The 21,248-nt window shown below is 54.3% G+C and overlaps 7 protein-coding genes across 7 annotated transcripts; 4 read left to right on the top strand and 3 right to left on the bottom strand.

Annotated features, from left to right (window-relative positions):
• Positions 1 to 1,218: 1,218 nt before the first annotated feature.
• W97_02401 (uncharacterized protein) lies at positions 1,219 to 2,279 on the bottom strand (the record flags this gene model as incomplete). Its single annotated transcript, XM_007780301.1, has 3 exons — positions 1,219 to 1,296; positions 1,372 to 2,208; positions 2,268 to 2,279. The coding sequence occupies 3 exons, from the start codon at positions 2,277 to 2,279 to the stop codon at positions 1,219 to 1,221; spliced, it is 927 nt and encodes a 308-aa protein (XP_007778491.1).
• Positions 2,280 to 3,234: 955 nt separating this feature from the next.
• W97_02400 (uncharacterized protein) lies at positions 3,235 to 8,357 on the top strand (the record flags this gene model as incomplete). Its single annotated transcript, XM_007780300.1, has 5 exons — positions 3,235 to 3,589; positions 3,636 to 3,971; positions 4,185 to 5,315; positions 5,442 to 5,506; positions 8,073 to 8,357. 5 exons carry the CDS (start codon positions 3,235 to 3,237, stop codon positions 8,355 to 8,357), a joined length of 2,172 nt encoding a protein of 723 aa, XP_007778490.1.
• Positions 8,358 to 9,002: 645 nt separating this feature from the next.
• Positions 9,003 to 9,473, bottom strand: W97_02399 (uncharacterized protein; the record flags this gene model as incomplete). The annotated part of the gene is made up of 4 exons (XM_007780299.1): positions 9,003 to 9,018; positions 9,093 to 9,143; positions 9,197 to 9,218; positions 9,272 to 9,473. The coding sequence occupies 4 exons, from the start codon at positions 9,471 to 9,473 to the stop codon at positions 9,003 to 9,005; spliced, it is 291 nt and encodes a 96-aa protein (XP_007778489.1).
• A 1,189-nt stretch (positions 9,474 to 10,662) lies between these two features.
• On the bottom strand, positions 10,663 to 12,148 carry W97_02398 (uncharacterized protein; the record flags this gene model as incomplete). Its single annotated transcript, XM_007780298.1, has 3 exons — positions 10,663 to 11,235; positions 11,298 to 11,791; positions 11,881 to 12,148. 3 exons carry the CDS (start codon positions 12,146 to 12,148, stop codon positions 10,663 to 10,665), a joined length of 1,335 nt encoding a protein of 444 aa, XP_007778488.1.
• A 646-nt stretch (positions 12,149 to 12,794) lies between these two features.
• W97_02397 (fructose-bisphosphate aldolase) lies at positions 12,795 to 13,646 on the top strand (the record flags this gene model as incomplete). The annotated part of the gene is made up of 1 exon (XM_007780297.1): positions 12,795 to 13,646. The coding sequence occupies one exon, from the start codon at positions 12,795 to 12,797 to the stop codon at positions 13,644 to 13,646; it is 852 nt and encodes a 283-aa protein (XP_007778487.1).
• Positions 13,647 to 16,174: 2,528 nt separating this feature from the next.
• Positions 16,175 to 18,239, top strand: W97_02396 (trehalase; the record flags this gene model as incomplete). The annotated part of the gene is made up of 2 exons (XM_007780296.1): positions 16,175 to 16,344; positions 16,400 to 18,239. 2 exons carry the CDS (start codon positions 16,175 to 16,177, stop codon positions 18,237 to 18,239), a joined length of 2,010 nt encoding a protein of 669 aa, XP_007778486.1.
• Positions 18,240 to 18,856: 617 nt separating this feature from the next.
• Positions 18,857 to 20,229, top strand: W97_02395 (uncharacterized protein; the record flags this gene model as incomplete). The annotated part of the gene is made up of 2 exons (XM_007780295.1): positions 18,857 to 19,202; positions 19,436 to 20,229. The coding sequence occupies 2 exons, from the start codon at positions 18,857 to 18,859 to the stop codon at positions 20,227 to 20,229; spliced, it is 1,140 nt and encodes a 379-aa protein (XP_007778485.1).
• Positions 20,230 to 21,248: the final 1,019 nt, after the last annotated feature.

Here is a 21,248-nt window from a genome sequence, read left to right as displayed (position 1 = left end):
CGACTTGCTGCTGGTGTGTCAGTGTCTGCGAAGGCGGCGGTTGACGTTGTTGTGGTTGAAGTCGTGCGAGATAGCTCGACAAAGTGGGACAGGATGTTTTTCACCGCCAAAGCCGGGCCTGGTTTCGCTCGACGAGGGGCGCGCAACAGGGCACTTGTGAGATTAGTGCAGACTGTGGCAGATGAGCGTGTGAATGTGTGAAGGGATACGAATCGTCGCAAGCTGCGATGGGCGAGGGCGGCAGAGTGCTGGAAGGGTCGTGGAGTTTGCGTTTCAGAGTGAGGACGACTTTGGAGTTCGTTGGAGGCTCCTCTCGTTTAGGAAGTGCGCGGGTGCTGCTTGGTAGTGGAATGCACGGCAGGGTCCCCGCAACTGCTGGATCGACTGCGGAGAATGCTGCAGGCTGCACGCTGGTGGGTGCTAGATGCTGGCTGCTGGCTGCTAGCTGCTAGCTGCTGGGGCGCGAAGGATGCAATGAGGTGCTGCAGAGGCTCAGAAGAGAGGCATTTCACAGCTGCCGGTGAGGGTGGTGGAGATGGCCCTCCAGTAACTAGCGATCCCACGTCTGCAATCGCGCTAGAGCCCTTTTTGGCGCCCCGAGCCCGTCCACACACCTCGCCTGCTGTCTTCGATGTTGACAAACGCAGAACACGTCTCACAACCCGCCAGCCGCGAAGAGTTCGTCACTGTCGCGTCGTGCAATGTGCAGGCCCGTTCATCATGCCGTCATCTCGCAAACCATCCCAATCTGCCCCTTGTGGTCGTTACATGAAAGCACGCAGCCTCTCAATTGAACTTGGGACAGACGACGCTGTCGCTGACAGAACATTTGGTGTGACGCGGCGCTAAGCATCTCGAGCGTCCCATTCCGGTCACCGGCGAGAGACGTGACGCCTGTCGGATTGTTCGCCTTGTGACGGTTAGGGTGCCTATATGCAGGTCAGCCGACAGTCGATATCGCAACGAAGCATAGCGCACTTGCGCTCGGAATCTTTTTTCATTCAGAATAATTCCACATGAATGCACACTCGTAAAATTCATTATCCCGTACTCCCATTCGAATACAGTGAGACACCATGAGCCGCGCTACGCCCTGCAATATGCCGATCCTCTCTGTTTTCCGCATATAAGCAAGCAAGCAATCTTCATGACCAACCCGTCTCAAGATCCATACGTGAACGCTCTCCATTCCAGCCGTTCCACACCCGTCATCTCCCGTTAATGCCCAGGCAAACTCATCGCCAACCCTAAGCTCGCGCCTCGACACCGTTGTGGCCTGGACCGCACGTGCTCGAGCTATCGATCGTCAGTATTTGCCTCAAGCCCTGGCTTCCACCCCCTGACAGCACAAAGGAAAACTCGTCTACTTACAATCTCATCAGCATCGCTGCTCCCAAACTCCGTCTCCGCACCCGACGACGACGGCTCCACTCCATCACCCACTCCAACCCCTTTGCCCTGCCGCGCCACCTTAGGCGGGCTCCTCCGTCTCAATTTCTGCTTCTCCAGTTCCAGAGTAGCAACCTGCTCCGTAAGGACAGAAAGCTGTCTCTCGACATCCGCGATGCGCGTGCTGTTCCTGCGGCCCCGCCAGGAGGGGAACTTCGGGGGCTTCGTCTTTAGTTCCGGCGATGGCGGCGGAGTGTGCTGCGGTGCCGGCCTGATCTCGTTCTTCTCCATGAGTGCCTGACCGTCGGCTACGGGCTCCGGCTCCATAGTCAGTCGCGGAGCAATGGTCGCGGGCGCGCGCCATGACGGCTCCGCCGCGTGGGTCTTGCCGGGGATGGGGACGATGGTTGGGGCTTTGGAGAGGGCGGCACCGTCGGCTTCGTTATCCGAAGATTCGGAGGTTTCGAGGCCCTCGGGTAGGGCTATATCTGCGAGGCGGGTGTTCTGCGGGACCAGGAGCGGTGGGTGCGAGCGCCAGGGACGGAGGTCGGCCTGGGGATCTGGCGAGCCGTCTGGCGAGCCGTCTGAAGGCTCGCCATCTAGGATCGCTTGCAGATGGGCGTCTAGAGATTGTTCGGCTTGTGGTAGTTGTTGGCGATCGACAAGCGTCGCGAGTGTTTGCTCGACATGGCTGAGTCGTGCGCTGAAGTCTCTCTTGAGCTCGTCAAGTTCGAGACGGTATTGTTCGAGCAGCTGAAGCGTCTGCTGCTGTGGATCCTTGGGCTTCTGGCCGTCAAGCGGCGCGAGGGCCGGCGATATCTGGGGGAGGGTCGTTAGCTGGCGCGAGGCCGAGGATGGGGTTTTGGGTTGATACGAACCGCTGCGACCATGGTTTTACTTGGTTCCAACTACCGGTTTCTCCGCCCAGCTATTACGGCTTTCTTGGTGGTTTGCTTGACGGAAATTAGCAACGTAGGGTCAACTCGAGCATCAAGGCGGGAGATCCATTCCACAGCCCCCTTAAGACGGCGAACTCCCCCATCACCACCCGTCTCACCTGCGTCTTTGTCGTCATGCCAATGCCCCAAGAGTCGCGGCAGGTGTAGCGCTATGCCTCGTATGGCAGCCGATGCGGAGAGATTCCCGCCAGACCCTTCCATCACCAAAAGCCCCGAGTGGCTGAGTGGGTTGCCCCGCACTGCCGTGGATTGCGGACCCCACGCACGTCTTGCGCGATAAAAGCTTCACCGCACAAATCATGCTTTACTAACCGCGACATACATTATCACTTTTTTGAGGCTGCGAATGAATCAGGAAAGCTATGTGATTCGACCTTAGTCCATGCGCTTCCTTTGGGAGAATTTTATTGCTTTGTTGGTAGGGTTCGCGGTGAGTAAAGGGAGGCGTGGTCGAAAAACGGGAGTTCAACAGCGAGATTTTCGCGGTGAGGCTTTTATTGTGCACGACGTGCCCATGCTATCGACTTCCCCCAGCCCCTGTGCGAATAAGGTACGTATCTATCCTATCCACAATCCGTCCCTTATTACCTCGAGCCGCTAACATCTCGCTACGCCCTACAGGTAGCCTCATCTGGAATATGGACTCCATGCGCGGCCATGTTCTAAGCGCATGATTATCGGGGTTCCGCCCTTAACGCGGACCAATACAGCTCCTAATGTATCGGCCATCGCCGAGCCGGCAGCAGTGGAGCCTGGTTGCCTTCTTCTGCCTGCTTGTTGATTGCGATGACTGAGTTTACACCTTCCGGTGTACCTCCTGTTTTTTACTCCTCTATACTCGTCCAACAGCTTGACATGTTTTTCTGATTGAACTGCGCTCAGTCCAATGACGAACTTCACCGCGTGCGCCCAAACCTTTAGCTCCGACCCGGCCTTGCAAGCCAAGTGGGCATACTATGGACCTGTCCAGGGCATCGAACGCAACAGTTCGACACAGATCACTCGCGAAGGATGCAGAGCCGTCTGCGGAACAGGCAACGATCTGTATCCGTGGGCCCAGGCGAGCGCTACTATAACGACGTGGATCCTGCCCATTGTCGGTATTTTACTTCAAGCGCCATTTGAAAGCAATGCGTTCTGGAAGACTCTGCTCGCTATCGGCCGGTGGATGGGATCCCCAATGGCTTCCCTAAGCTACGTTCTCTGGAACATGAAGGTGACCGCGAAATGCGCGCTTATGGGTAACTCGCCCTGTGCATCGGAAATGGAACATGAGCTGACAGGCAGAAGTCGACATGTGTATCCCTTGCGAAAGCCCCATCCCAAGCAAGAACAGTGACTTCGCAAAGATCCGCGATTCATTCTATATTCTCACTACCATGAACCAGTATTCCATGAAGGCAGGGGCATCGTTGAAGAAAGAAGCCGAGGGTTTGCTACGCATTGTGCTGTTCAGCAAGGACCTCAAAACGCGCAGTATCGATAACTCTCTGGTTGAGTTTCTACCAGAGGCGAGGCGAGAGCTAGCACAGGAGCTGCGCGAAGGACGTAGACGTGGTGCGGTACCAGTATTCATCTCAACTGGATGGTTTCTGTTTTCTCTGGGAATTTCCATCCAGTCATGTAAGTCTTGCGTCACATTTTCTTCAACGTCTTTCTACAATCAGAAACTTCTAAGCGAGTATGACGCTGTATCGGATGCTACCTAGTCCGTACGGGGATCATTGTTACGATTCTTCTGATGCTCTATTGGCGCATATCGGAGTCTTTTGCATATGTTTCGTTTCCTTGTCATGTAAAATTCTGGCGTTGTGGGAATAAACTGACAGTGCGTAGCCTTCGGACATATCGGCGAGAACACTACTGCGCACGACCTGGCGTTGGGGCTCCTGCTCGGTTGGCTTCCAGTGCTCATTCTCTCCAGCATTGTTGACCGCAACCCTGTAGCTGCTGACGATGTCCGAAGGAAGCTCAACAAGCTAGTGGACCTCGCCAGACATTCATTGAGAGACGAACGCATCAGGCGCGACTATATCGAGGCCACTCGGAACTCTTACTCTTACAGAGATCAAAGAGAGTTCAGCAACATGCATCGTTGGATTGATCAGATCAGCAAAGACAGCGAATTTATGGACAACTTCTTTACCAGCTTTGCCGGTCAAGGCCGAGTCCACTGGCACTACGGTGCCGCTCATCCAATCCTCAGCGACATAGAACAGTGCTACGTGGCTGAGCGAGGCCGCAACTGGTTGAAAAATGAGGAAGAAGCAAGAACAAGTCTTGTGCTTGGTGAAGTGGGAGAAGGCTTGGTCTGGTTTGATTTCCGAGAACTCTGGCAAATCGGTAGTGCAATCATCATCGTCACCTTCACCTGCCTTGGAGCCTTCGTGATTTCCTTCTACACACCCACCGTTGGCCTGGGTTGTCGTAGTGGAGGCTACATGGTGTTTTGCAGCATATCCTTCGGCCTTCTGATATGTGAGATGCTCGTCTGGTGGCTGGCATCCCCAGTCCCCCTCGAAAAACCTCAAGCTCTTGTCCGATTCAACACCAGGCTACAAAGCAACGCGACGTTTGTCGCATTTGAAAACAGCTCATTGGGCTTCTTTCAAAAGCTCACATTAGGGGTCGCGCGGTTGTGGATACGGATTGTAAAGGGTGCTTTTCGGGCCGTGCTCACCATCGTCACTTGGCAGCAAAATTTTGACCGGCAGCGAAGAGTTGAAGAATGGATGCGGACGTCTTTGGAGGTTTGCCGAAATTTCACCCTAAAAGAGTGGACGGAACGATTCTTTTTCAGACCAATAGAGTTGATAAACGCTACGTGGCTTCTGTACATTGTCATGGCTCAGACATTCGGCTGGTACAAGAACTGTGATTGCGTCACATCTACTTGGGGAGGCCGTGGAGGGTATTTGGACTTTACTCAGAGCGATATCACCAACTCACCTTGGGTCTTGTGGTACTGTAAGTCCGTTCTCCTTGCACGCAGCGAATCTCGCGTTCAGAAGGCTAAGGCGAAGGGGTTTGGTGCATGAAATTGCACCGTCAGCGTTGCATTTTGTGGGTTGCTCCCATGCTCACGCATGGCAGGGACCAGTGGCACTGTCCTCGCGTCGACAACGATGGGCTTGGCGATGATATATATCATTGCGGAGGTAAGTAGCACCTCCAGTAGCGTCTTATGCGCGACTGATTGTCTCTAGTGGTGTTTGCAAGGTCATCTCAACACAGACAATTACCGGAGTGCATGTCGAGGTCTGGAAAGAACGCGCCGATTTCGATCATTCACATTACCGCTGCGGAACTTTATCCGATTTTTCATCGATGCGGTTCTCTCACTGCGGAACTGGATCTGCAAAGCTCTTGAGATTAAACACCGGCCTCAAAGAAGCTTGTTATGGACCAAGCGGAATGGACCGTACAAAGATCTTGGACATTATCGACCCGAACCTGGCCATGAAGGTGAAGCTTTAATCGATCCACTACAGACACCAAGGCTCATGGGAGTTGACTACAACGGACCAAGCATCTTGACGCGAATGCCTTCCGGTGGCACAACACCGTATGATAACAGCGATACGGGCAGCAACATTCCGCTATATAGATTACAAACACCGGATACAGCTCATACCCCTGATCGACCGAGCTCGCGTATCGGCTCCGAAAGTCCCACATTGCGCGCAGAAGATCGCTTGCAGCCGGAGAGAGGACCCACGTACCCGCGAAGAGGTACTGACGCGACGAATACACCGCTTACTCTGTCTGAGGTAGATCTGTCAGCTACGTACACGCCGGAGTACGCACAACCTCGTTCACAGACATATTGAATTTCCCGCTACGTTGGCTTCATGCAACACTCGGGCATTCTTGAACGAGCGACTAGACTTCAACCATCACAGTCCGGACATCTTCCAAATCTCAAAAGCAGCGCCTCTGGACCGCCCTCCACTTGTGTACCGCCTTCACCTTCTCTAGGTGTGTCTCCCGGCTCAAGGACGGATGTTTTCTATATCCGGCCGTGACCTGCGCAGCCAAGTTTTTCGTGCTGCTGCAAGGCCAAGAACGTGGAAGCAAATGTTGTCCGATGCCAGTGCGGAAGACTTCCATACCGCCCTCTTTGTGCCAGTCACCGCAGGGTTTGTCATCCTGCCTACACCGCACTCACAGAGGCTTTCTCTCTTCTGAGCTGGGACTTTGAAGCGGATTAGAGGCGACGCGCGACTTCTTGGTGCTTGTATATGAATATTTGCACATTGTTGACCATCTAGTACACATGTCTGCCGCCGATGGCAGGAGGCATGCTTGGATGCTGCACGACTTTCGGTTTTTCTGTCAAACGTTCAAATATTCAAATGTCTAAATGTTTAGATGTTCAAGTACATAGGCCTTGTTGACGGCTACAAGCACATAGATGCTGCGTGAAATAGAGACCGGACTGATGTCCCTCACATCGATCTCGTTTGTCATCGTTCACGCTCTAACTCTTACCGATTTCTGTCCCCTTACATCGACACGGTTCTTGTATAATAAGGTAGATATCCGCACTCCGCGACGAAGAATTTTCCGTTGGTCGTATGTTTAGATCCCTTCCTGAAACAGCGCCATTCGCTCCTAGCCCAGCCACAACGGCCCCCACCCGGGGCGAACCGTCTGCCAAGCATCGGCCATCTCCCCTTCATCCCCCGTCCCCGCCAATGCTTTCTCCTGCAGCCGATTGCGCGAAGCAGCCACAACCGGCATGGCACAACCTCAGGCACGCCGGATCAGGCGTCGCGCAAGCGACTTGTGTATTCTTAGCATGAACGACCAGGTAAATACGAGATGCTTAATCTCAGTCTCGGCCACACCGTCATGGGCGCTCAGGACAAAAAACAGCCAGAATCCCGCCGTATCTTCGTGAAGCCTCATTTGCAGATTTCCACCTCTGTTTGCGCTGTGAACTTACGCTCTACGGCAGCAGCATGGCAAGCATTACGTTACGGCGCGGTCGTGTGTTCATGCTCTGTTTGTTTGCGGCTTCTCTCTTCATAGTCGTCGCAGCAGCACAGAACGAGCCTGTCCTTAGCAAAGCTCCCAAACCGCAACAACCCTTTCTGAAATCCTTGTCCTCACTGCCAGGCGTTCCCCTCAACGGTACCAGCGCGTTCAGCGCCGGTTTGGGACTCTTCGGGCGACAGACTGGACAAGAGTGCTATGCCGCAAATGGACAGCGATATGGCTGCGGCGAGAACCAATGCGTGAGTGCTATACAGGACTCATGGCCACTCGAAACGGACGGAACAGGATTGCTGCATCTAGTGGAACTTTACTGACATGGACGACGATAGTGCAACGGCGAAGCAACAATGGGCTGCTGCTACCCTGGTGATAATGTGAGCCCTTCTTGTCCTCCCAAAACCAGTCGACAGAGATCACAGGAAACGGCGTTCCGCATGAAGTGGAAGCAAAGCACCACACCTTACCACCGGCCGCAATGCGGGTCCACACAACCCCATCGCCATGACCGCCCCGACGATACCGCATACGCTTCATGACCTTTCTGACTGACTCACTCTCTCCTATAGTGCCTGACCATCAACGGTAATCACGAATGCTGCCCCCCGACCTACCAAACCTGCGGCAACACCATGTGCACCTGTACGCCTCTTTTCCCTTTCCCCCTCATGCCCCCTTCTACCCAAACTCCCCTCATACCCTCTGACTAACCTCCCATCCATGCAGGGCCCAACGCAACCTGCTGCCTCTCCGCCCGCCCCGGCAGCGCCTGCGGCCCCAACCAACTCTGCTGCGGCGCCGGCTGCTGCGACTGGGGCAAGCAATGCTGCGGGACCACCGGCTGCTGCGACTTCGGACAGAGCTGCTGCACCGGATCAGGCGACACCAAGTGCTGCGACGACTCGGTCTCGCGGTGTTGTGGGGGGCAGTGCTGTCCACGCACCCGCGAGTGCTGTGGGAATGTGTGTTGCAGCGTCGGTTATGTCTGTGCGGGCAGTGGGGAGTGCGTGAGGCGGGAGGGAACGACGAGGAGTGTTAGTGATGAGGCGGTCAGGACGGTTACGGTTAGTACGGAGGCGACGGATGCGGCGGGGAGAGGGAGGAGTATGGGGGTCGGTGCTGGGGCGGTGGGAGTGTTGGGGTTGGTGGTGGGGTTCTTGTAGACATAATGAAGGCGCTGAATGAGTTCCGTGACAGAATCTTAAGAGTGTCTGAAGATGCCGATGACGATAGACGCGTGTATGGATCAAGAATGCAGAGTTATTTCCGAAAATAAAACTCTTATCCTCGACCAGGAACTTTGACAAAGCAGTCGAAACAGGTGTGGAAGTGTGAGGATTCTTGAGTTGTGAAATACCTATAACGTCACTTTGACTTTGGAGACGATCTGTGGAAGTAACAACAGTCACTTGTCCGATGTGGAATGACGCTCCAGAACAGCATAAGACGGGATGAATTGAGAAGTTGACAGTATGATAGCACCAAACTCCGGAATCTAAGCCCTAGGCATACATGGCTGCATAGCAACTGACCGTCTCTAATGCTTCCTCTCCCAGTCAATCCCCTTGACTTAGGCGCATAACCCGCCCCATCCCAAAAGTTGCGCGATTGGCGAGAGTACGCATGCTACCGCCAAACGTGAGCCAAATGCATCCTCTACACGTACTGCGAGCTGCAGGGTTGTTAGCGTTTCGTATAAGGTGCGGGTACTGCACCTGCAGAGCTTAGCATTATAAGGAAACTCACAGCCAGCGGATGCCCTCCCCGTATCCTTGTCGCATGACCACACTGCACATGCTGCGAACGGTTAGGACCGAATTGACCACAAACTGATCACAGTGTCTACTTACAAGACCTCAATCGGGCGGATGCCTGTAGATGTACCGTTAGCACTTAATCCAGCTCGTCACTCCGGTGCAGCTTACCATCAAGCGGAACCTTCCCCTTTCCAGTAGTCTGGTAAAGACCCAACTCATGCCGTAACTGGTCTTCGCTGATCGCGTTTGGGTGGTCAATCTTGTTGCCCAAAATCAAGAACGGCGTCTTCGATAGCTCTTCCATACTGAGCAGCGCGTCGAGCTCTGCCTTAGATTCAGATAGGCGCTCTGGATCCTTCGCGTCGACCATAAAAACTATGCCGGAGACCTCGGCTGGGAGGCGCGTCAGTGGAACCAGCGGCTTCGGACACGTTGTGCAGCTTACGGAAATAGTCCCTTTCTTCTGTCAGCTGTGCCTGTGCATGGGGGCGGGGGCGGCGCTTACTTCCATAGTCTTCTTGCCTGTTGATGGCCTTTGTTTCCAGTGTCAGCATTGCTGTTGTACTTCGCGGCGTACGATCACCGGGAGAGGCAGCGGCCCTGAGAAGGGGATTCCCAACCGGACTGCCGCCCTCACCCCTCCCTCTGGCGATGTCCGCTTGTCCGCTAGTCGGGTGTCTCGTCATGCGTACCTCCCAAATCAAAGGTTGTAAACCTGCATGATCCGATTGATAACTCTTCGCTGGTCGGATGCAGTGTGGGTTGGAGAATAGCAACGCGGTCATTCTGTCGTCGTGCAGGTCAGCACTGAAACTGTCTCGTGGCCACTAATCGCGTGAATTTATGCTGCACTGCTACAGCAATCCAGTATCCCAATATCCTCCGTTGTAGCTTTCGGTGTGTCTACGATCAGACCCAGCGGCAGTGGCGGAGTGCAGCAGGTAGCGTACCTTCAACATATGCAATAGTGTCGTCTTGCCAGCATTGTCGAGTCCGAGGAAGAGGAGCTTGGCATGCTTGTTCAACAGGCCGAGGTTCGCCAAAACATCGAAGACTGGATTTTGTCAGCTACTGAAGCTTCCTGGCAAACTAAAACCGCAAAGTAGGGAGAGACGGTTCGAGGGTATGGGTCTGTAAGACAGGGCATGCGGTGAGGGCCGGTGGGCGAAGTCAAGAGCGTACGTACACCAGTCGATGATCCACATGCTGATGGATGTTCAGTAGGTGATCTATTTGAGGGGTTTGCGCGCAGAGGTTGTGTATTGGGGTGCAGTGTGGTTGTCGCAAAGTCGTAGAGGATCTGGCGGGTTTGGAGGCTTCCGCAGTTGGAAATGCAAGGTGTGGCGTCAGACAACGTTGCCTTTCGCCGAGGTGCTCCCGATGTTAATCAGCTTCAAGCATTGCGAACATTTGATCAGGCATACAACACCCTAAGGACTCCCCAGCCCTTATCATGAGAGAACGGGTAGTTCTTGACAGAGAACGAGTTTGTCGGAGCGCCCGAGGGCCCATGTCTACTGTGAAAATGCCAGTCCCGGAGCACCATGCTTCCAACCTCCTTATTGTTTCCACAACCGGATCACGCTTGCATCCGCACACTTATCTCGTCCACCCTGCTGCGCCAGTAGAAGGAGATTCAAAGCCGCACTAGCCAGGTAGACTGGGCACTTGAGCTTCGCAGCCTCTTCATTCACTTGCAACATGTGCCCAACCACCTCGCCCAGACAGTACCTCTGCGGCTTGTCTAGCACCGCCTCATCCCCCTCCAATGCTTTTATCATGTCCGCCCCGGCTTGTCTGAACATGGCGCTACCGCCCGCGGCATCGTTCGCCAGCTCGTAGAACTGTCCCAGTGGCAGACGGACGTGTTTAGCGAATGCTATCGCTTCGGTGGCGGCACAGAGGTGGATGCCGGCGAGCATTCGGACGATTTTGCTTAGTTGGATCTCCTCGTCTTCGCCGGACAGGGTTGCGGTCATCTGGGACAGAGGCTGGGGGTAGTACATACGAACCATGCCCGCATCGTCCTGCGGTCCGAAGCCCTGCGAAAGCCCCTGGAGATAGACTTGTTCCGCGACCGAGGTCAGCGGCGTAGGGTATTGGTAGACGCGTGCCATTTGTGTGATGATTCCCTGTACCCAGATCAGTTTGAGATTCACCATCTTCTCCGAGCAAGGACGGGCTCGGCTCTTACCACATCCTTCAGTATGATAGTCAACGCACTAACCCCCGGATAGAAATCCTCAACCAACATCCTCTCAACCCGATTCTCAAACATCCAACTCCACCCCTCCGAGCCCAGCACCTTATCTCTCACCTTCCTCGGATCGAGCCCCATCCGTGCCGCCAGCCCCATGGCCTCGCTCGCAGCCAAAATCTGGATCCCCGCGAGGACCTGATGCACCATCTTCATGTTGCTGCCCTGGCCCGCGCCGCCTTCGACGATGTAGAGCTTAGTCTCGGCGGCCATGGCGGCGAGGATGGCGTGGCCTTTTTCGAGCGCGGCCGGGGAGCCGCCAGCCATGATGGAGAGCGTGCCGGCGGCTGCGCGGGCGGCGCCGCCGGATACGGGGCAGTCGATGAAGAGGATGTCGGAGCGGCCTAGGCGGTCGAGGTCGGCTTGGACGGATTGGGCGTATGTGGCTGGGACGGTGGAGCAGAGGAAGAGTGTGGCACCTCGTGGTAATGCTGTGATATGCCCGAGGCTCTAACATCAGACTATTTTCTTGTCCGCAGCCATTGCTGCCTGCGCTCCAATGGTAGATGGTGGAACTTACCAGGTACAATCGCACTCTCCCCATCAAACAGCGCAGATTGGGCTTGCACAGCGGTGGCTACCATGCAAACATAGTATGTGCTTCCAGCAGCGGAATCTGCTAACGAGGATGCTGGTATGCCGCCTGCGGCTTTAAAGCGTGCTAGTGACGGAGGATAGACGTCAAAGCCTTTAACATTGTAGCCGTGCCTGAGCAGGTTGGTGGCCATTCCCTGGCCCATCGCGCCCAGTCCGCAGAACCCTATGCTCTCTTTCTGCGCTGAAGACATGGTCGACTGATGATAGAAATAGCGGAGAGAATCGAGAGAACGTGGTGGATATGGAAATCTTAGTAAAGGACGTAAAGGATGGGCACGACCAAAGAGGAGCCCACGTTGGATTATTCGATATAGCTAGCAAGTGGCATTGCGGTATGAGTATGACCGCTATTCTACGCCTTTAAACCTACGTGCAGGGCTTCAGTGAATTTCGCGGACTCCAGACACGGCATCTTCAGTACCTCGCATGAACGCGAGCGGGGTAACCACTGCCGCGGGATATTCTTATACGAGCACTCCTCATTTCACGATTGTCTCAAGGTACTTCGGGTTGTGATATTCCTGTTTGTGTTCATTGATGGATTAATCTCCGACTGCCAAAGCTCCGTTGTGGTTCCAAGAGTCGGCTTTCTCTCCGCAACGGACACACCCCGCCATCAGAGCACATCTCACGCAGCCGTTTCATGATTGAAGCTCCCATAAGAATCTGGTGCTCGTCCAAGGGAATGGTGCATACTCATTGTCCCTCAAAGCGCAATTCAGGCGATTTTGGTATCTCTTGACATCGTCAAAATCACCACCCAATATCCATTCTACACTTTATTACCCAGTTCCACCAAGTATCTGCTACTTCCGCCAGTTCTCTCTCACCTTCACCATGGAAAACAACCGCGCTATCCCCATCCTAAACGCCGCATCAGCAGGCAACTACGCCATCCCCGCAATGTGCTGCTACCAAACCGAAGGCATCCTCGCCACCATCCGCGCCGCCGAAGCCAAGCGCTCCCCCGCCATGGTATTATTATTTCCGTGGGCAATTGGATACGCCGACAGTCTCCTCGTGCACCTTGCCGCCTCCGCCTGCCGCGCCGCCAAAGTCCCCGTAACACTCCACCTGGATCACGCCCAGGATCCGGAGCTCATCAAGCGCGCGGCAGATATGGGCGGCTTTGATAGCATCATGGTTGATATGAGCCACTATGAGAAAGAGGAGAATCTGCGGCTTACGAAGGAGTTGACGGAGTATTGCCACGCGCGGGGCATAGCGACGGAAGCGGAGCCAGGGCGCATAGAAGGCGGCGAAGACGGGATTGCGGACACGGCGGATCTCGAGGGAATGCTGACTACGCCCGACGACGCCCAGGACTTTGTGGATACGGGGATCGACTGGCTTGCGCCGGCTTTCGGCAACGTGCATGGGAACTATGGGCCGAGAGGCATACGGCTGGAGTATGACAGGCTAGAGAGCATCAACAAGGCTGTGGGCGAGAAAGTGAGGTTGGTGCTGCATGGTGCGGATCCGTTCGACGAGAAGATATTCAGGCAGTGTATTGAGCATGGAGTTTCCAAAATCAACATTAATAAGGTGTTGAACAACGAGTATATTAAGGTGCAGCAGGAGAAGGCGGGGAAGGCGCCGCTGACGGCTGTCATTGAAGAGGGCACGGACATGATGCAGAAGGCTGTAGAGCGGTGTATGGATATGTTAGGATCTTCAGGAAAAGCGTGATGAACGACACTAGTATATATATGTTGGAGATCACGGATTCACTAGTATAAGGTTGATACTGGGATACCAATAGAGAGACTTCTGAAATTACCTGAACCCGCAAGTTGAACGCTTGTGGCATGCTTGAAAATTGGAGCCGCTCTCCGCCGCTCATACCGCAGTCAGCACAAATATTCCTTTCGAGGACGGCGCGTGATACAAGACGAAAATAAACGGCGCACTGCGTCACGAGCCTCATGCCTATACTCGGTTTCCAGATCAGTAATGACAGCTTAATCACCCATTGGAACCAGCACGTGACTCACAAGCGGCGCAAGCACATGCCGTGCAAGGCTGTAAATATCGGTTCAATTCTTGACTTCTGCCTTCCTCTTACTGGATGAGCGATCGGAGCTGGGACGCCATTTGAAACAGGGTTCTCAGCGACGGTCATCGCTTGCTTCACGACCTCATCTGTAACATCTGTCCACGCATCACCCACTGGTGAAACGCGCCCTTGCTCCAATGGGACAATATCGAAGCAGTGCCCGGCCCAAGAGCGGCGAAGCATCCAAAGATGTCTCTGGTCGGCCCAGTAAGGCAAATGGGTCCAACAGATGCGTAAAGCAACCCATCATCCACCCTTAAGTTGAGAGTGTCCGGATGGTCGATATAGCCACGCTTGTTGTTGCCGGTTAGGCCGTCCCGACAACGCACATAGGATCCTGTGGTAGGATTGCGCAGGACTCAGGGTGCGTGTGAGGAGAGACTGGAGGCGTAGGGCACATCGACGACAACTCTACAGCCATCTTTTTCGCCTAGGTTGCGGGAATGCCGGCCGTGATGGTATCCTGGGCTTTCAGTGCGGCCAGCCATGCTTCCACGGCATCCACATCGACGGCATCATAAGCCCTGATAGCTGCCCAGTTGATCTTCCTCGCCTAGCACATGCAGCCATTATCGGATACCTTTATCGAGGATTTGGCCAAATGGTCTTTTGCAAATTACTCCGGTAGATCGTTGAGATACGTTCCCGTGCATGCAATCTCAACCCCTGCCATGGGTGCAGCCGCGGGCCAGCAATCTCTCTCAACGTGCCGGAGGACATGCAGCCACAGCGTTTCGGATGCCAGGCCGATGGCAATAATGTCACTTCTCTCGAGCGATGAGTTCTCCAAGACCGAAGCGATCAATTCGGTGGGTAGGGACTCGAGTTTTGATGCCGTGTTTGAATGGTGGGATCGGGCGATCGGCTTGCGCACCAAAGCTGTTGGCTTGGCGAGTTGTGCCCAGGCCTAAGAACATCTGTCGTGCAAGAGAAGCTCCCGAGGCGTGGGGCGTCTATCATGAAGTGGCATAGCTCTTCGCAGACAATGGATCTTTCGGACGCGCGGGGCTAGGATCTGCCATTGCTGTGGCGAACACTCGGTCACATCGACGCGCGGCGGACACATCTTGGGTGCTGTTCGGTCGGATGATGAGCAGACGAGTGATGTTTAACCAAGACGAGCAAGAAAACATTCAAGAGTGGAGCCTTGGCTGTAAAGTGACTTGAAGATACCTGAGCTAAACGAGCTGTAGGAAGACCGGTGTGGATTTCAGTGGCTAAGAAAGAAATGGACGCCGAGTGAAAAGTGGGTGAATCAGCACATTAGTAGACTTGGTGCCTTCGCTGCCCGGACTGCTGCTTGGAAGTTGAAAGATTACAATCACCCCGTGGCTTGAATGCTGACACCAACTTGGAAGAGTGAATGAGGTTGAAGCTGAAGCGGGTCACCCATTAGTAGCTTGGACATCCGCAGCGGCGAGTATTTATAGCGTCAACCATTTAAGGGTCTCTTCAGCCGTCAGGGCTGTTATGCTGATCCGTTTGAAAGTGAGATGAGGCGTCGGTGCAGGTACTCGCCTCCACCATGCCGTTTGAGCGTGTTGTGTGGCAGTTGATGTTGGATCATGATGGTTTTCAGCGGAATGCGTGCTTTGACAGTGCCAAACACTTGGGCGGACAAGGATGCGCGCTGCGGAGCCGAAGTTGCGCTACGGAGTACAATAGCTTCCACTGGGGGTGGAGAAGACTCGGAGCTCGGAGCTCGGAGAAAGGGGAGCTGGAAGGCGTGACGTCAGGCATCGCCAGTGTCTGTTGTTTGTCGCATGGCAGACCTGACAGCAACATTATCAAGATACAGCAGATTGACACTCGTCGGTGGACATTCTCGAAGGCGCAAGTCACCTGCAGCAACAGATTGAGGAGCTGCTCGTCGATCCGGGCTGGGGTGCCGCGTGGCTTCGTATCCGCATGCGCGGCGACCGAGCCAAGCTCATGCATTACCGGTTCCGGTCCCTGATTGCAATGCGACACGATCAGTCGCGCCTCAGTAAACAGCGGCCACCAACGTAAGCCAAGCGATATCTGTCTGTCCTCCTCACCTCGGCACTGCAGGCTTGCTGACCGCAGCATGGCCTTCCCCGCGAGCTTCCTGTGTTAAAAGGGTTGATACATGCGCCGCATGCCCGTGGGGAAATCCAAGTGAAACAATTGCAACAGCAAGATGGGTCCTACACGCCTCTTTCTCATAGCTCTAGCTTCAACAGCTACGGCATTGTACATCAATGGCAGTGTTGTGGCACCCTGTGACTCTCCAATCTACTGTCATGGAGAGATCCTTCGTCAGATCGAGCTTGCACGACCATTTCAGGACTCGAAAACTTTCGTAGACCTGTAAGTGAACTCAGGATTCTCTAACTCCTGGAAAACCCACTGATTGACTTGACAGACCTACAATCCGGCCTCTTGAGGAAGTCATTGCGGCCTTCAATGACCTCCCTAAGCCTCTCAGCAACAACACTGAGCTGCAGGAGTTTTTGACAACATACTTTGGCGAAGCAGGCTCCGAGATTGCTCCAGTCCCGGAAGATGAGCTGTCGACAAACGCTACCTTCCTCGATCACGTGAACGATACAGTGGTCCGAGACTTCGTAGCAGCCGTCGTAGACATCTGGCCTAATTTGACTCGCAATTATGTGGGCGCCTCTAACTGCTCTGGATGCGTCGACTCTTTCATTCCCTTGAACCGCACTTTTGTGGTTGCAGGAGGTCGCTTCAGGGAAGCGTACTACTGGGACTCATTCTGGATTATTGAGGGTCTCTTACGTACTCAAGGCTCGTTTACGGAGATTGCTCTCAATATCATTGAGAACTTTCTCGACCTTGTTCGGGACATTGGCTTTGTACCGAATGGAGCTCGGAAGTACTATCTCAATCGAAGTCAGCCGCCGCTTTTAACGCAGATGCTGTCTGTCTACATGGACTATGTCGGTAACGACACAAGCATCCTGGAGCGGGCACTTCCGATACTTGAGCAGGAGTACGCTTTTTGGACAAGAAACAGGAGTGTGACAGTCGAGACGCCCAATGGCGCTTACACGCTCAATCATTACGCGGTGGAGAACACCCAACCTCGTCCAGAGTCGTACAGAGAGGACTATGTCACCGCCAACAACCGCTCTTACTACGCAGAGTCCGGCATCATCTATCCGGAGAACAATCCTCTCAACGAGACTGAGCGTGCCGAGCTCTATGCGAATCTCGCCTCAGGCGCTGAGTCAGGCTGGGACTATTCCTCACGCTGGCTTAGAACCCCAGCTGACGCCGCGAACGACGTATACTTTCCCTTGCGCTCCTTGAACGTTATCAACACCGTGCCCGTCGATTTGAATTCCATCCTCTACATGAACGAAATCAGCCTTGCGACCTACAGCTCCATGGTCGGCAACGAGTCCGCTGCCGCTCACTACAACGAGTTGGCAGCTAACCGCAGCGCCGCAATGTACGCTCTGATGTGGAACTCGACGTACAACAGCTACTTCGACTACAACCTAACCTCGTCGTCCCAAAACCGCTACACTGTCGCCGATCCCGACGAGACGCCTTCCGAAGCCTCCGGCGCACCACCCGGCTATCAGGTCGCATTCAGCGCGGCGCAGTACTACCCCTTCTGGACTGGTGCCGCACCCGCCCACCTCAAGAACAATCCGCTCGCCGTCCGGCTTGCCTACCAGCGCGTACAGGATCTACTCGAGCAGAAAGCCGGCGGCATCCCCGCCACGAACCTTATAACCGGCGAACAGTGGGATCAACCCAATGTCTGGCCACCGCTTATGTACATCCTGATCGACGGCCTACTCAACACGCCTCCCACGTTCGGGGCCGACGACCCGGACTATGTCACCACGCAGCAGCTGGCGCTCGACCTCGCGCAGCGCTACCTGGACAGCACGTTCTGCACCTGGCGGCAGTCAGGCGGCGCCACGCCGGGGCTGGAGCCCGTCGAGGGCGTGCAGGGCGAGGGCATCATGTTTGAGAAGTATGCGGATAATGATACGTCATCTGCAGGTGGTGGAGGCGAGTATGAGGTAGTAGAGGGCTTTGGGTGGACCAATGGGGTGCTCATCTGGATTGCAGATCTCTTTGGCGCGAACTTGACGCAGCCGGACTGTGGGAACCTAGCACCGGTAAATTCGACGCTTGAAGAGAAGAAAAAGAGGAGGAGTAGGAGGAGTGCGTTGGAGTTGCATCCGGCGGACGCGAGGTTTGTGAAGAAGTGGGCCAAGTAGTAGAAAGGGAGAACTGAACCGGAAACCTTTCAAATAACCCTAAAAGTTATTTCATATAGCGCTATACTAGGCGAAGGCATTGAGCCGTGACAAAGACACACGAACGCACAATATATCTACCTGTCGAATAATGGATCAGAGCTGCTATGAAACATAGCGCTTGGTGCCCAAGTAACCACGCACTCATGAATAGCATAACAAGATGCCTCTTTGGTGAGCTCACTGAGCCGGTTTGAACTACATAAGCGGCTACAACAACCCGATACATGTAGCACGGCGCGATGGATGGTCTTATAAATGGGCAAGAAGCTCACGGCGGCGTGTATAAATCTCTGTTGACCGTGGAGGGCATGGACCTCCAGAACCACAACCACTAGTAGTAGCCTTCGATGTTACTGAGACTCTTCCTCCTCGAGCTGACGATACGTGATGTTCTCCGATACTCTGAAAAAGGCTCGAAAACGCTGTTGACCCTTGTAATCATGTGATGCTGTCTACAGGGTGGGGCAAGAGTGTCCTAAGAACCAGGGCTGCTGAGGCTCGCATACTCGACTGTTGCACCCTAAACGCGAACGTGAAACCCATCCATACCGCGCGGCGCGCCTCACGCACTTACCATGGGCGACCGTCACTGTCCCGTTGCGCTCTTTACCGGAGCAACGGCCGGAATCGGCGAAGCCATCCTGAAAGCTTACGCTAAACAGCACCGGGACGCTCGTATCTACTTTGTCGGTCGCAAGGAAGAGTCCGCTCGGAAAATCATCGAGGATGTTCGGGCGATGTGGACTGATGGCCAGGAGAGAGTGGAAGATGAGGGAGAGATCACGTTTGTCAAAGCGGATTTAACGCTCTTGAGGAACGTGCAGAGCGTTGTGGAGGAGGTTAAGAGGAGGGAAGGAGGTGAGGGCAGGCTGGATTTGCTGTGTATGAGTCAGGGGTATTTGACCCTCAAAGGGAGGCAAGGTGGGTTATATATTCTTGGGTATTCTTGCCTCTGAGGTTTAGGACGTGCCGGGTCCTGAGTTCAAACGCTTTGGCTTAAGGTTGGATCTGTTGGAACGATTCGCTTTGGGCTTGCTGGGTATGAATAGAGTTGCTGGACATATAAGACTAAATGTCTTTTCCTTCTCTTCAGACGGTAGTCTTGGGGCTAATTTACAGCGTCTATCATATACACTGACCTTTGCGTTTTTCAGAAACATCCGAGCATCATGACGCGCCTCTCGTCCTTACTTTTCATTCCCGCGCCTACCTCACCTACAGTCTCCTTCCCCTCCTCCGCTCTTCCAACTCCCCCAATGGTGCGCGTGTCATCTCTATCCTCGCGCCGGGGGACGAAGGTCCTCTCTACCTAGAAGACCTGGACCTCAAAGAGAGGCATCCGACCCTGATTGATTGGATCTTCCCAGGATGGCTAAGGCGTCTGACGGGGCTGGATCCAGGCTACATGATGCTGAGAATAAGTCATTCCGTTATCATGACGACTCTCTTCTTCGAGGAGTTGGCGAGGCGCGAAAGAGAGAGGATCCAAGAGGTCCATCCAACGACGGAAGCAGCACCAGATGTGCTCGGGCACAGTGGAGGTAAAGCTGGCGTCTCTTTCCTTCATGTCTACCCCGGCCTTGTCAAGACGAACGAGTTCGAAAACGGAGACTTTCCGGTTGCGCTAAAGTTTTTCTTCACACGGATCCTGCTGCCTCTCATTACGCCTATGGCAGTGCCTGTGGAGAAGGTCGGAGAGGGCGTTACATCGATGGTGGAGGATAAGAGGTTCAGCCTCTCCCGATCCATTGAAGGCGAACAAGCTGAGGTAGCTGAGCTTGGTTCGGATGGGGTGAGAGGAAGCGGGTCATACTGTCTCAGCTGGGACGGAAGAAGGAAGGTAAAGGAAAATGTGTTGGAGGCACTGAGGAAGAAGGGGGCGAGCGAGTTACTCTGGGAGCATTTTGAAGAGGGTTTGGGGTTTTTGGATACTACGACAGGCGAGTAATAACACCCTGCTCAGTACGAGGACGGCTATCCATTCAGGTTGTTACCTTCGGAGCAATCAAGCTGTCTCTGCACTTAGACGAACATTCTGATTCTAGGCCGTGCAACAATACATGGCAGCTTGGCTGAATTCTAAGAGCTGCCGCCCGCATAGGCACAAAAAGCTATCATGTTTCGACACTCAAATTATGAGCGGCAATAGTCATCCGAGTATATGTATTTCTATAGTATACAACGAGTGAACCATCACGAGAATGGCCGTTTGCTTATAGCCAGCACCGTGACTCTTTTCGACCATATGAACAAACCTCCAAAACGATCCCAAAACGAACAGCCCTACGCTCGGCAAATCCTCATATCGAACAACCACTTCCGCCAAACTACGATACATCAGGCGTGATCAGTCTCCCGCTTACGGCCGCCCAGCATAATTAAAGTAAGGCCCATACCCAAACCCAGTCCCCAGTTCAATGATGTTTGAAAAATGCAGGTACTCGTCATTGAGACAGACATTGCTCTTACCACCCCCATATCTCCGTTGCCACTATCCGTAACGAGAAGGTTACAGGTGCTAGTGCCGGAGGTATAGAAGAGGCTCCAGCCGGGGGTGATGTGAGCGCAGAGCCAGGCCGGCCTTCTCATCGGCTACTGTATAGCCATCGTCGTATTGGACAGTGCGGTCAGCGGGCAGTGTGGTCGTTGCTGTAACGGTTGCCGTGGTTGTGACGGAGGCTGTCTCCGTAATGGCCACGGTGGTGGTCGTGAGCTAGGGAAGCGGTTAGCTTTGCGGATACTTGATGAGGTCGATTGCTAAGGTTGTGCCGTTCCTGGAGAGTTGTTTTTTACCGGAGCGGCAGCAGTGACTGTAGACTTAGCCACGCCCCAGCAGTTGCAGGCGGGCGAGTACCTGACAGCTCCTGAGCATGCCTAGGCGTAGGTAGGGACTGCGGATGGCTGTGTAGGGACTTAGCGCGCCAGGAGGTGTACTAGGTTGGCCTCTTGCGCCTCGCTTCTCTGTCC

This window comes from Coniosporium apollinis (assembly GCF_000281105.1).
Source record: "Coniosporium apollinis CBS 100218 chromosome Unknown supercont1.9, whole genome shotgun sequence".
Lineage (NCBI taxonomy): Eukaryota > Fungi > Ascomycota > Dothideomycetes > Coniosporium > Coniosporium apollinis.
This window is presented reverse-complemented; position numbering and strand designations above follow the sequence as displayed.